Raw genomic sequence first — 14,936 nt, 5'->3', positions numbered from 1 at the left:
TAAGACAACTTTTTCACTCTTCTCTTTCACTTTCATCAGGAGGCTTTTTAGTTCCTCTTCACTTTCTGCCATAAGGGTGGTGTCATCTGCATATCTGAGGTTATTGATATTTCTCCCGGCAATCTTGATTCCAGCTTGTGCTTCTTCCAGCCCAGCGTTTCTCATGATGTACTCTGCATAGAAGTTAAATAAGCAGGGTGACAGTATACAACCTTGACATACTCCTTTTCCTATCTGGAACCAGTCTGTTGTTCCATGTCCAGATCTAACTGATGCTTCCTGACCTGCATATAGGTTTCTCAAGAGGCAGGTCAGGTGGTCTGGTATTCCCATCTCTTTCAGAATTTTCCACAGTTTATTGTGATCCACATAGTCAAAGGCTTTGGCATAGTCAATAAAGCAGAAATAGATGTTTTTCTGGAACTCGTTTGCTTAACTACCACTAAATGAGAAGACAGACACAGATGGATCCAGGAAACAGAGGATCCAATACTAGAAAGCAATGTATTAAATTCCATGATGATGAGGAAAGGTAATTCTAGGATGACAGTTGTATAGTAGGCCTATTGGACAGTGGGCCTACAGACTAGAATCAGAGTATGCAAGCCTCCAGACAAGAGAGTCACTAAGTTATTCATTGTGTCTGAGAAAGAAAGGAATTGCTCAATTTCCTAAATGTAGTGGAGAGTTTGGGGATAAACTGTGAGAAGGCTGAGTGCCAAAGAGTTGATGCTTTCAAACTGTGGTGCTGGAGAAGATTCTTGAGATTCCCTTAGACAGCAAGGATATCAAAAACCTGTCAATTCTAAAGGAAATAACCCTGAATATTCACTGAAAGGACTGATGCTGCAGCTCCAATACTTTGGCCACATGATGTGAAGAGCCTACTCATGGAAAAGACCGTGATACTGGAAAAGATTGAGGGCAAAAAGAGAAGGGGCCAATAGAGGATGAGATGGTTAGTAGCATCACCAATTCCATGGACATGAGCTTGAGTAAACTCAGGGAGATAGTAAAGGACAGGGAAGCCTGGCACTCTGCAGTCCATAGCGTTGCAAAGAGTTGGACACAACAACAAAAGTGAGATTTATACAGAAAACTAAGCAAAGCAAATGAGTCACTTACTCCAGGGAAAACAAAAAGCTGTTCAAGAAAAGAAATGTAATTAAAACAAATAGCATGGCACACTCATAAATAATATTTGTGTAATTAAAAAAAAACTGAACAGGATTTAATGAAAGACTATGTGATAATTACAACACAGGGAAGATAGGATGTGTAAGGATTGGTTGAGATAGGTATAAGAGATCTGAATCCTCATCTTTCATGGTGGGAAATTAGTAGATAATATCTAAAACTAAATAACCAGAGACAGTAGTATGAATACAATAATAAAAAATAAATAAAAGAAACAACAGAAGAGCTGGGATTTGTATGTGTCTGTGTGTAGAAAAACAGACTTGGAGGTGAGAAGGACTTAGGACAAAGGAATGCTGTTTTTGTGAGAAGTCTTCCTAATATCACGTAAATATCACTTGATAAAAATAAAATAAACAAGTGAAAAAGAAGATTCCTTCATTATAACTTTCTAAATGGAGGACCAACATGCTATTATGTCAAGAAAAACTATTTGGAGATGATTAATAAAAAATGAATGACTAGAAAGAATTTCTGACTCTACAGAATTTCAGGAATAAATCAGATCAAGGGAAACACAGACAGACAGAAACAGCACTCAGTGCGTTCTGGAATGCACCGGAATTTGGAGAGCTGAACATCAGACTCCAGAGGAGTCCCAGCTTTGAGTCTAAGACACTTACAACATGCAGGACTGGGGAAACACTACCTCTTCCCCTGGAGTTCTGTTTCAGTGTATCTCTCTCCTCTCCAGAATTATCGACCACATCTTTGTGGTGCCACAGCCTCCCTGACTTTAATCTGTGTTTTCTCAGCTCAGCAAGACCACCATGCTATTTCTCTCCCTCTCATGTCCCACCCGGCACTACCCACTTCCCACTTTATGCTTCACACACGTGTAGTTACCTTAGAGCAGAATAATTACATACACCGGTTTTACAGTGTTTGTGTGATATTGCCATATCTTTTATTTCCATCTATGTCATAAAACCCACATTACATTTGTTTTTAATAATCAATGTCTCTTATGTAAACTTAAAAAGAAAGATTAGTATAGTCTTTTTTCTTTATCCTTATCCTATAAATCTTATTTATCGTATCTGATATTCTTTATCATACAGATCTAAGCATCCAAATGGAATTGTCTCCTTTGTAGTGGACATCCTTTAGCATCCAGGCCTCTTTCATTTATCTGAAAAGGTCTTCATTTTGAAGAGTATTTTTATTTGATATAGAATTCTTGGTTTAGAGACTTTTTTTCTTCTTTCAGGACTTTAAAGATATCATGCTGTGATTTCTCACAAAAGGTCAATGGTTATTCTTACCATTTTCCCACAGTATGTATGGCTTTCTCCTTCTAGCTGCTTCCCTTTTTTTTTTTTAATCTTTAATTTTCAGTAGTTTAATTGTGATGTGGCCAGGCACAGTTCTTTTCATAACCTTGAAGTATACCAGGATTCTTAAAACTGTTTTTCATCATATGTAATAGCTTGAGCCATCAATTTTACAAATGTTTTCTATTACTATCTCATCTTTTTCTAGGCTTCTAATTGTATGCATCCCTAGGGCCCCTATATTAATTTTGCTTCAATCTTTTTCTCTCTGTTCTTCAGATTGCTTGATCTCTCTTAATCTATCTTCAAATTCACTGGCTTTTTCTTTTTTCATTTCTAATCCACCATTAACTTCTTCTTATGAACTTTCTATTTCTATTAATATAATGATCCAATTATAAAAAGATTCACTTGATTTATTTTTCTGCTGACATTCCTTGTCTGTGTAATTACTAAGACTAATATCTTCCTTTGAACGTGTTTATGATAGTTTCATTAGTCTCTGTCTGGCAAATCCAATTTTTGTGCTACCCAGGTTTCTACTGACTACTTTTATTTTTAAATTCTGTATCACAATCACTTAAGTTACCCACTATTTATTTTTGGTCTAGTGATTTTTTATTGAATGCTGGTCACTGTCAATAAGACATTGTAGAGAATATGAATTCTTCTATCTTCCTCTGAAGAATATTAATTCTTCTTTAAGCAGTTAAAAAAATACTAACTTGAATATGGGATGGATTACAGTTTACTCTTTAAGGGCAGATTTATAAAAAAACCTAAGATTCATCTCGTGATTCCCAGCTGGCTGAGTATTAAAGAATCTGCCTGCCAATGCAGGAGATGTGGGTTCAACCTCTGGGTCAGGAAGACCCCCTGGAAGAGGAAGTGGCAACCCACTCCAGTATTCTTGCCTGGAGAATCCCATGGACAGAGGAGCCTGGTGGCTACAGTCCACGGGGTTACAGAAGAATCAGACATGACTCAGCAACTGAACAACAGCAACAAAGATTCATCCCAAGCCTCTTCATCTGGAGGACCACCTTCACACTCTGTTGATTTTACCAGAACTTGGATTTAGGTTGTTAGATAGGTTTAGGGTAAGACTTACATGTAACGAACATCCTAACTAGCTCTCCAGAGCTAATAGTCCAATGTCCCCTAGCACTGTGTCTCCTCCAGCACTACCTGATTTCAAGTAATCTGTTTGATTTTCAAATGGATAGAATTTACTATTTGGTAATTCTCAGATGTTCTTATACAGTTGGCCCTCCATGTCTCCTGGTTACACATTTGCAGATTCAACCAATCAGGGATCAAAAATATTAAAAAAAAAAAAATTTTCCAGAAAGTTCCAAAGGACAAAATGAATTTGTTACATGTTGGCAATTAAGTAGGTATTACAAGTAATCTAGAAAGAAAAGTGAAGTTGCTCAGTCGTGTCCAACTCTTTGCAACCCCATGGATTGTAGCCTGCCAGGCTCCTCCATGCAGGGGATTTTCCAGGCAAGAGTACTGGAGTGGGTTGCCAGTTTCTAAGTTATCTGTTTAGGGTAAATTCTCAAAAGTCAAATGACTGGTCCAGAATAATGGGATGTTTTTGTGACCTTTGGAATGTATTATACTGAATTTCTTTTCAAAAAGTTCCTACTGATTAAAATGATATATATTTGGACATCTACTATACAATCAGGAAATTAAGATAAATATTACTACTACTACAACAAACGTGGAATAAAACTGAGGCATGTAAACCATTAAGTAATTGAGAGAATATAATGGAGGGGTCTAGGGGACGACAGAGGATGAGATGGTTGGATGGCATCACTGACTTGATGGATGTGAGTTTGAGCAAGCTCTGGGAGTTGGTGATGGACAGGGAAGCCTGTGTGCTGCATGCAGTCCACGGGGTCGCAAAGAATCGGACATCACTGAGTGAGTGAACTGAACTGAGGGTTAGCAGAAATAAAGCAAATGGTAAAAAAACTTGGAGGACTTTCTGATAAAAAGCATTCACTTGTTATACACTGTCCCTCGGGAAAACTAGACAACCAGTAAAGAAAGAGAAAAGAAATGAAAAAGTGAAGGAGTCACATCTTTCCTTTTTCCCTCTGGGATTTATTTTCTTCATTCCTCTGGAACTGTGAAAATGAGTTATGCTAAAGAAGAAACAAACAAGAGTCTCAAAAAAGGCACAGTGTTATCAATCTTAAAATCATTAATATAAGCAGTAGAAAATGGAGCATGAATTTATAGACAAGCCTTATTATGAGTAAGCAAGCCTAAGTGGAGGGAAGTTAAGCACAGAAAGACAAATGGATAGAAGGATATTTGATAGATAATATAAAGAGAAGGATTCTAAAACAGATAAAGGAAACAAGGAGAAAGAGTATAACCGTTTAAGATTTATCTTTATTTACCGTTCCATCTTCCATCAGCTTCAGACATGAACCAAAATCTGCTAACCGAATATGTCCATTCATATCCATCAATATATTGTCAGGTTTGATGTCTCTGAAAAAAACAGACCCATTCAATTTTTAGTTGGAAAAAATAAACAATCTGTTACTTGGTAAGATGGAAAAGACTCTTAAAAAGCCCCTGGACAGCAAGAAGATCAAGCCAATTAATCCTAAAGGGAATCAACCCTGGATATTCATTTGAAGGACTGATGCTGAAGCTGAAGCTCCAATACCTGTGGCCACCTGACATGGGCAAAGAGCTAACACATTGGAAAAGACTGGGAAAGACTGAGGGCAGGAGGAGATGAGGGAGACAGAAGATGAGATGGTTGGATGGCAACACCGACTCAACGGACATGAGTTTGAGCAAACTCCAGGAGAAAACAGTGAAGGACAGGGAAGCCTGGCATGCTGCAGTTCACTGGGTCACGAAGAGTCGGACACGACTTAGCGACTGAACAACAACTTGGTAAGATAACCATTTTTGTCTGAAAATCTCAACTTTTTTCAGAATTACCACTCTAGGAACACATATTTCTTTAGTTACTTTATGGGTTCAAATCCTCTCTCTGGTTCGTCTTGAAACGTTCTTAAACACATGCAGTTTCAGTGCTCCGGAGATAAAAAGTGCTTGGTAATTCTCAGGTGACATTGGTCTTTCCCTGCTTCCTTTAGATACGCAGTTTCCAGTGTGACCATGGTAGGCCTACTTTCTGCATACAAAGAAGGGTCATAATCACTTGATTCTAACCCATGAAATTGAATAGGAAAAAATGTACTTTCTAGACCCTGCACATAAATGTAGATAAACACTCAGTTACTGCAGGTCACGACACAAAAATAACTGTTTCATAAAACTGATTTGGAAAACAACTGAAACAACTACTTACTAGTGATCTACATTATATAAAGCTATTTACAGATGTTAAGTCAAAGCCTTGTAAGATATCCAAATTTAATTAATAACAAGCTCTATCACTCCAGCTCTGGCATTTGTTTTTACAGTGTTGCAAAACTCTGTGGCAGGTATCCCACTACAAGGGCAGAGCTGAGCAGTTCTGATAGACTATGGCCTTTCAAGCCTAAAATATTTCCTACCTAGCCCTTTATAGAAAAAGTTTTCTGACCCCTGTATTGGCTGATTGCTTAATATAGACAGGCAGATGGACAGACTAAAAAACAACAAACTGTATGGGAAACAGGGATTCATAATCCTTAATATTTGAACTTACAACCTTGACTGTCAGAAATGCTATATTAAGAAAAGATTTTCTGCTGTTTGGAAACACTAAAAAAGTACACTTTAGTGCTAGAAGGAACCTTAGATATTACCTAAACCATTTTCTGATGCAGGGAAAACTGTACTTTATTCTTTACTTTTAAAAACATTAAAGCTATATAATCATTATACATAACTGCTACTGGCAGATTTCTCAGATTTTAAAGATGACAAAAGGAATTGTAAAGACAGAATTTATAAACATCAATAATATTTTCAGTTATCTGGAAAATAATCTAATACTATGTTTCTAAAATTTATCCATGTTGACACGTTTGTTTTCGTTCATTATTTTAAATGCTATATGGAATATTTTCATACATGTAATTTACTTACCCAGTCTCGAGATTATAGAATTTAAATTATTCCCAACAATTTTAGGTTGTTTTAGATTTTTATTTTGCTATTACACAAAATTCTAAGATGAATATTTTTTACAAATACCTCCTTGTACTCATATAGGAACATTTCCCCACACTATCTAGAAAGGGAATTGCTATGAAAAGACAAGTATGTTTTTAACTTTACTAGCAGGATTACTATTAAAATTAAGACTCTTTTTTGTGATGAACGGGGAAGCCTAGTGTGCTGCAGTCCATGGGGTTACAAAGAGCTGGACAAGACTGAGCGACTGAACTAAACTGAATGGTCATCTTAGATTTTTCTTCAATAAAATGCTAATTAAAATCTTGTGCCTTTTTTTATATTGTGTGTGTGCTGTTTGTTTTTGGTTTATCTTCAGGAATTTTGTTTCCTCAAATTTACCTACATGTGTTAGAAATCTGTTCTCCCAGCATGTGGGCTTGCTCTCCCATACTGTTTAATGGATCTTTCTTATTCATAAAAAAGTATTTAATGATAATGTAGCCTTATAATTTATCATTTGTTTTTCTGTCTTTTTTCACTGTTTTCAGCTTTACGGGGACAGAATTGACAAGCAAAACTGCAATACATTTATAAGTGTACAAATGATAATTAATTCAATATACATAACATTGTGAAAGGATCTTCACCATTTAGTAAACACATTCATCATCTCATCGAATATATTTACTTTTTTTGTGTGCGAACACATATGTTCTACTCTCTTAGCAAAAAGATATTATCAGCTATCATCATCATGCTATACATTAGCTCCTTGGATCTTGTACATCCTAAAACTTAAAAGTTTGTACCCTTTTACCAAGTTCTCCCTGTTCCCCATACCCTCAGTCCCTGTCAACCACCATTCTACTCTCAAAATTTGCCTTTTTTGTCCTAAGGTAGCTCCCTTATCTTCTCCTCCCAGGAATCATCAAGACAGTGTCCTATATTTTCTTTTAAAAGTTTTATTTTTCATTTCAAGTCTTTATTCTCCCTGGAATTAATTTATGTTTTATGTGAGATAAAGGCCACACTGTTTCTTTTTGTCCCAATACCATTTATTGAATGACATCCTTTTTTACCACTGATTCTTAATAGTACCTAGGTCATAAATCAAGTGCATCTATTTTAGGACTTCCCATGTAATTTCAATGAACAGTCACTGGAACAAAAGGGAGCCTATTAACAGGACAACAGGCATGAATTGGAACTGTCATAGGCAAACAGAGGTAGGGCCACCCTATCTATATGCCTATACTTAGACTAATATCACACTGTCTTTATTGTGACAACTCTGTATGACCTCTCTATACCAGTAGATCATGTTTTTAAATTGCCATGGCTCTTCCAGATAAATGCTAGAATTAGCTTAGTAAGTTCTATAAAACATTGAGATTTGGATGGGAATCACAATGACTTTGGGCTTCTGGGGTGGGGCAGTGGTAAAGAATCCACCCGTCAATGCAGGAGACACAGGTTCAATCCTTGGGTCGGGAAGATCCCCTGGAGAAGGAAATGACAACCCACTCCCATTTTCCTGCCTGGAAAATCCCATGGACAGGGGAGCCTAGCAGGCAACAGTCCATGGAGTTGCAAAGAGTCAGACACGACCTAGCAACTGAGCACAGCACAATGACTTTACAGAGTAATCTGAAGAGAAATGGTATCTTTGCAATATGACTTTTCCCGTCCATGTATCAGTTTACACTAAAGACACATTATATCTTACTTAATGTATATAGACACATTATATATTAGTTACAAGTCTTCTTTTATGTCCTTCAATAATACTGAATATTTTTTCACAGAGAGCTTACCCATCTTTTGTTATCAATAGTCTTACATACTTATTGTGAACAGAACTTTCTTCATAGACACATTCTCAATTTGTTTCCAATTTTAATGGGAATGTTTCTAATATTTCACTATTAAATATGATCTTTGGTTTAGATTTTTAGTAGAATCTCAATATTAAGAGAATTTCCTTCTATTTTCAAATTGCTAAAAGTATCAGGAGTGGATATTCAATTCTGTTGTCATTTTTGGTATTTTCTTTTATGCTTTTTCTTCTTTAACCTATTAATACAGTGTATTACACAAATAGATTTTTCTTCTTTTCATGGTCCTTTATTTAAAAAAAAAATTAATGGGAGGAAGATTGCTTTACAATGAATGTTGTGTTGGTTTCTGCTGTATGACAACATAAATCAGCCATAATTACAGTTATGTCTCCTCGCTCATAAGCCTCCCTCCGCTCAAATAGATTTTTTAATGCTGAAACTTCCTTGCATCCTGGGATAAAACCTACATGGTCACACTTTTGTTTTTAATGTGCCATCAGTCACTGAGTCTAAAGTTCTATCGTAAAGATACACTAGTAAATCATAAGCCACTAAAATAACATACTGACTACTATAATTTTAGAAGTGATTAAAAACTTTCAGAGATATTAAGTTTGTCTTAGCATTGAAAATATATATATATATTACTGAATTCAACTTTTATTTAAAACCTTACCTTTATATTCATAAGTGACATTGTTTCATATAAAATTCTCTTATTGTACTATCCTTGTCAAATTTTGTTGTTAAGGTTTTACTATCTTCATAAATTAAGGTAAATGACTTTTCAAATTTTCTAAAACAGATTAAACAGGATTCAATTAAAAGTAAAGGACCACTCATCCTTAAAACCACGTGGAGTAAAAGATGGTTAATAGCAGCTATATACATTAACAGTTCAAAACTGGAAAAAACTCAAATGACAATCACCAGGTAGGTGGATAAACTGTCAGAAAAATAAACTGTCAGTGGAAGGCTACTCAGCATGAAGGAAAGATCAAATTGGATGAATCTCAAAAACCTTATGCTGATCAAAAGACATCAGACCCCAAAAAAAAATATGATGAATGACTCCATTTATAAGAAATTTCTTCTTAATTTGAATATGAGTCATACCATTTATCATTAATTAAAGCTTCTGTAATCTGTAATTTTCTTTATCTCCAAGGAAAAGCATTATTTGACTTAAAACATTTAACTTAAAAAGAACAATATTATTTAAAATTCTAAGTCAAAATTAATACTTATAATGATATATATTTTATGTATAACAATTACTTATATAACTGTTATATATATAATATTTAACAATTATTCTATATTATTCTTCTTTATAAGAATAAAAAAGCATCCCAAAACAATGACCATATTAAAAGGGAAATATTCTATAGGTCATTCTTATTTTAACATTTCACTAGAATATCTGTACCAGAGCATGATTATTATAAATATTATTCCTATAATAGTAAAATGTGGATATAATAACATTAGTTAACCTTCAAAGCAGCAGTTTTCAACTCTGGATGGACAACAAAATCAACTAGAGAGGTTGCACCTACATATACTTCAGCCCCAGTCCAGAAACCACAACTGGATTATTGCATAGGGATTGATTACTGAGAACTAACTACTCATTTAGGACACATGTCTCTCCTTTCATCAACATCATGTCAGTGTCTCCCATCTGGTTCCTTGTCATCATTTATACAGGTTGAGGATGTAGGCTCTCACATACGAATGCTTTCATTTCCTGGTCTTCCTACTCCTCCTCTTTATATACCAATATAGAAAAAAATTAGCATACTGTATTAAAACATTACAACTAAAATGGTTATTAAAATTGTATCATAATTTTGTCAAATACATATTACATCAGTAATACAGAAAAGGAAACCAACACTGGTAAAATTATGTCACAAACTGCCTCTTTGTTAGTCATACATTTGAATATTTTATAGGAATATTAATTTGAAGCTTACTTTACAACTGAAAAAAGTTATTCATAACATTCTGTCAATAACTTTTCTCAAACTTATCTTTCCCAACAGTGGCTGCCCAAATTCTAATCTTCTTATTAATGCAGATCCTTCAAGAAACCATCTAGATACAATTAACAAGAGGAAACAAGTGAAACTGACAACTCACACCTATAGTGTAACTCAAAGAAAGTCTACCATGAAATTAAAATCATTTCTAATTACAGAAATAAATATTCAGATCCAGCAGACCAAACTCTAATATGCATGTGGAAGCAAGACATAGGAAAGAGCCTACGGGAAAAAGAAGAAAAGAACAGGGGGTCCAGGGATGATAAAATGTAGATTAAACTTCTACCCACTGTATCACTGAAAGAAAAGTCCTAATAAGCAGGATATGCGTGTGCATGCTAAGTTGCTTCAGTCATGTCTGACTCTTCAAGATCCTACAGACCATAGCCTGCCAGGCTCCTCTATCCATGGGGATTCTCCAGGCAAGAATACTGGAGTGGGTTGCCATGCCCTCCTCCAGGGGATCTTCCAGACCCAGGGATCAAAAGCACGTCTCTTGTGTCTCCTGCACTGGCAGGTGGGTTCTTTACCACTAGCAATACCTGGGAAGCCCCTTATTAAGCATGGGTAAGATGGAATAAAGAGGGAAAATGAGTAAAAGTTACATGAGATCTTTTTGAACTGAGTGCAATTTCCTGTGAATCTAAAATGGTGTCAAAATAAAAAGCTTGTTTTTTTAAGGCCCAACCCTAAAATTACCTAGAGAAAATTTATAGGCTTATTATTTTATGCTCCTTATTGTTGTGTTATATATTAAGATAATCTTTTTAACACATATTTATATTGTACTTAAACAATGTATCACTAAGGAGAAGAAATTAAAACTGTGTAACAGTCAATGGTATGTGATTTTCTTTCATCAGTGGACCTGCTATGACCTTGTCCCTCCCAGCTCAGTCATTTCTCACATTCCCTTCTGCCCATGATCTTTGCCTCCACTCCACTGGTTAAAATCCCAACTGGCCAATCGCCAACTCCTAAACTGCAGAATAACTGCTTTCTCTTCTGAGAACAGCCTTTGACACTACAGGTACACCTCAGAAATATTGCAGGTTAGGTTCCAGACCATTACAATCAAGCTTATCAGCAATAAAGCAAGTCACATGAAGTTTCTGGTTTCCCAGTGCATATAAAATTATGTTTGCACTATAATGTAGTCTAGTGAGTCTAGCATTATGCTGTATGTCTTAAAAAACAATGTACATACTTGAATTTAAAAATGCTTTATTACTTAAAAATGATAACCATCATCTTCCAATGCAAGGTTGCCATAAACCTTCAATCTACAAAAAGCACAGTGTATTTGACATATAATAAAGTAAAGCACAATTAAACAAGGTAGCTCTTCCTATATTCCCTCCACATGACCTCACTTGCTAAAGCTCTATAAAAACTGCCTTTCCTTCCTAAGGCAATGTCTAAGTCAGCTTGAGCTGCCATGATAAGTACCATAAACTGGTGGCTTAAACAAAAGAAATTTATTTTCTCACAGTGAAAGAGGTTGGGAAGTCCAAGATCAACGTCCAGCAGGGTTTGGCTTGCACTTAGGACTATTTTTCTGGCATGCGGATGGCTGCCCTTCAGTTGTGTCCTCACACGGCCTTTCCTTGGTGTGCTCACAGACTTGAGGAGAGGGGAGCACACTCTGCTACCTTCTTTCACTAATCCCATCATGAGGACCCTATCTTAATGACATCATCTAACCTAATCACTTCCTAAAGACATACTGGGGACTAAGCTTCATCATATGAACTGGGGTTATGGGGAACACATCCTCATTCCATAACAAGCAGTATATTCCTTGAAAGCATCTCATGCCCTAGCACTATGAACAAAGGCATATTTATGCTTAAAAGTGAAAGTGGCTCAGTCGTGTCCCACCCTCTGCAATCCCGTGGACTGTATGTAGCCTGGCAGGCTCCTCTGTCCATGGGATTCTCCAGGCAAGAACACTGGACACTGGAGTGGGTAGCCTTTCCCTGCTCCAGGGGATCTTCCCAACCCAGGGATGGAACCCAGGTCTCCTGCACTGCAGGGGTATTCTTCACTGTCTGAGCCATCAGGGAAGCCCAAGAATACTGGAGTGAATAGACTATTCCTTCTACAGGTGATCTTCCTGACCCAGGAATTGAGCCAGGGTCTCTTGCATTGCAGGCAGATTCTTTACCAGCTGAGCTGCAGGGAAGCCCTAACATTTACCTAGTCAATGTTCTTCTACAGTTTTTATTAATCACTTAATCAGCTAACAACTGAATAATCACTATGTATCACAGATTGTGCTTGGTGCTATGGTTACCAAATATGTATCTCAGATTAACCAAAGTATTTCTACTGCTAATATTAAGTAATGAGAAATAGGTGGAAAACAGCAAGTTAATGGCCAAAATTTATCTATTTTAAAATACCACATAATTATTTACCTAAGATGCTAATTGAGTAATCAAATAGTTTGACAGACTTTTCCTTTTAATAAGTATATGATGATACTATACTTTTTATATACACACAATAGTCATATTTGTTGATAACATAATGGTTCCTACTTTATATAATGGAGCAAGATATATCAATATTTCATGATGTTCCACAAAGTTCACTTAACACCTATCAGAACTCTGTGTTGGTTTCAGATACCATGAAGCAGAAGTGAGACCAACTGAGCCAAAACCCAGCATGTTCTGTTTTACAATGAAATCAACCACCAACTTGCAAGAAAATGGCTAGCTATATTCTGCATTCTTCTGGCTGAAGTTTCTTCAAATAATTCTCAAACAGATGGTACTACTAAAGTAATATAAAATTACTTTAAAATGTATTTATACACTGTTATGTTGTCTAGGCACTTCTATCTTCATCAGAATCCATTTCAAAACTTACTAACCTAACTGTTTTTGGTAAATCCAAAAATCACATTGTAAAAATCAACACATTTCTTGAAACAAGTAATTAAAGCACAAAAATAATCACTAATGACAGCCATTGATTTTTTTCCTGGATCAGCAACTAGAACAACTAACTGCCATATGCTAAAGAGAGGCTCAAAATGAAAAGCAGAAAAACAAGATGCAAAAATTCAGAGGAATATGCCTACCAATGCCTGGTATAACTGTATTTTACCATACAAAGTTAGTTTCAAGGCAAAAGAAAAGCCTTCTTAGTGATAAAAAGAAAATTATTTCACCAGTAATACATAACAAGTAAATCTGTGATACTTTACTTTCTTAGGGGAAGAGGACGTGAAGGAGGATGATGGTTCAGTTCAGTTCCTCAGTCGTGTCTGACTCTTTGGGACCCCATGAATGGCATCACGCCAGGCCTCCCTGTCCACCACAAACTCCCGGAGTTCACCCAAACCCATGTCCTTTGAGTCAGTGATGCCATCCAACCATCTCATTCTCTGTCGTCCCCTTCTCCTGCCCTCAATCTTTCCCAGTATCAGGGTCTTTTCCAGTGAGTCAGTTCTTCGCATGAGGTGGCCAAAGTATTGGAGTCTCAGCTTCAGCATCAGTCCTTCCAATGAATATTCAGGACCGATTTCCTTTAGGATGAACTGGTTGGATCTCCTTGCAGTCCAAGGGACTCTCAAGAGTCTTCTCCAACACCACAGTTCAAAAGCATCAATTCTTCACCACTCATCTTTCTTTATAGTCCAACACTCACATCCATACATGACCACTGGGAAAATCACAGCCTTGACTAGACGGACCTTTGTTGACAAAGTAATGTCTCTGCTTTTTAATACGCTGTCTAGGTTGATCATAGCTTTTCTCCCAAGGAGCAAGCATCTTTTAATTTCATGGCTGCAATCACCATCTGCAGTGATTTTGGAGCCCAAAATAATAAAGTCACTCATTGTTTCCATTGTTTCCTCATTTATTTGCCATGAAGTGATGAAACCAGATGCCATGATCTTAGTTTTCTGAATGTTGAATTTTAAGCCAACTTTTTCACTCTCCTCTTTCACTTTCATCAAGAGGCTCTTTAGTTCTTCACTTTCTGCCATAAGGGTGTTGTCATCTGCATATCTGAGGTTACTGATATTTCTCCCAGCAATTTTGACTCCAGCTTGTGCTTCATCCAGCCCAGCATTTTGCATGATGTATTCTGCATATAAGTTAAATAAGCAGGGTGATGCTATACACCCTTGATGTTCTCCTTCCCTGATTTGGAACCAGTCTGTTGTTCCACGTCCAATTCTAACTGTTGATTCTTGACCTGCATACAGATTTCTCAAGAGGCAGGTCAGGTGGTCTGAAGAATTTTCAGACCATCTCTTGAAGAATTTTCCACAGTTTGTTGTGGTCCACAGTCAAAGAAAGTCTTTGGCATAGTCAATAAGGCAGAAACAGATGTTTTTCTGGAACTCCTTGTTTTTTTGATGATCCAACGAATGTTGGCAATTTGATCTCTGGGTCCTCTGCCTTTTCTAAAACCAGCTTGAACATCTGGAAGTTCACAGTTCACGTACTGCT

At 36.5% G+C, this 14,936-nt stretch overlaps 1 protein-coding gene across 14 annotated transcripts in view; it reads right to left on the bottom strand.

Moving 5' to 3' along the window:
* The window catches only part of CDC42BPA (CDC42 binding protein kinase alpha), a 299,246-nt gene that overhangs the window by 149,696 nt on the left and 134,614 nt on the right, over window positions 1–14,936 (bottom strand). For all 14 annotated transcript variants that reach the window (XM_040263625.1, XM_040263632.1, XM_040263627.1 and 11 more), the window contains exon 6: window positions 4,892–4,985. In XM_040263625.1, the coding sequence (XP_040119559.1) occupies window positions 4,892–4,985 (94 nt within the window). The remainder of the gene's footprint in view (window positions 1–4,891; window positions 4,986–14,936) is intronic.

This window comes from Oryx dammah, unplaced genomic scaffold, assembly GCF_014754425.2.
Source record: "Oryx dammah isolate SB20612 unplaced genomic scaffold, SCBI_Odam_1.1 HiC_scaffold_21, whole genome shotgun sequence".
Classification (NCBI taxonomy): Eukaryota; Metazoa; Chordata; class Mammalia; order Artiodactyla; family Bovidae; genus Oryx; species Oryx dammah.
This window is presented reverse-complemented; position numbering and strand designations above follow the sequence as displayed.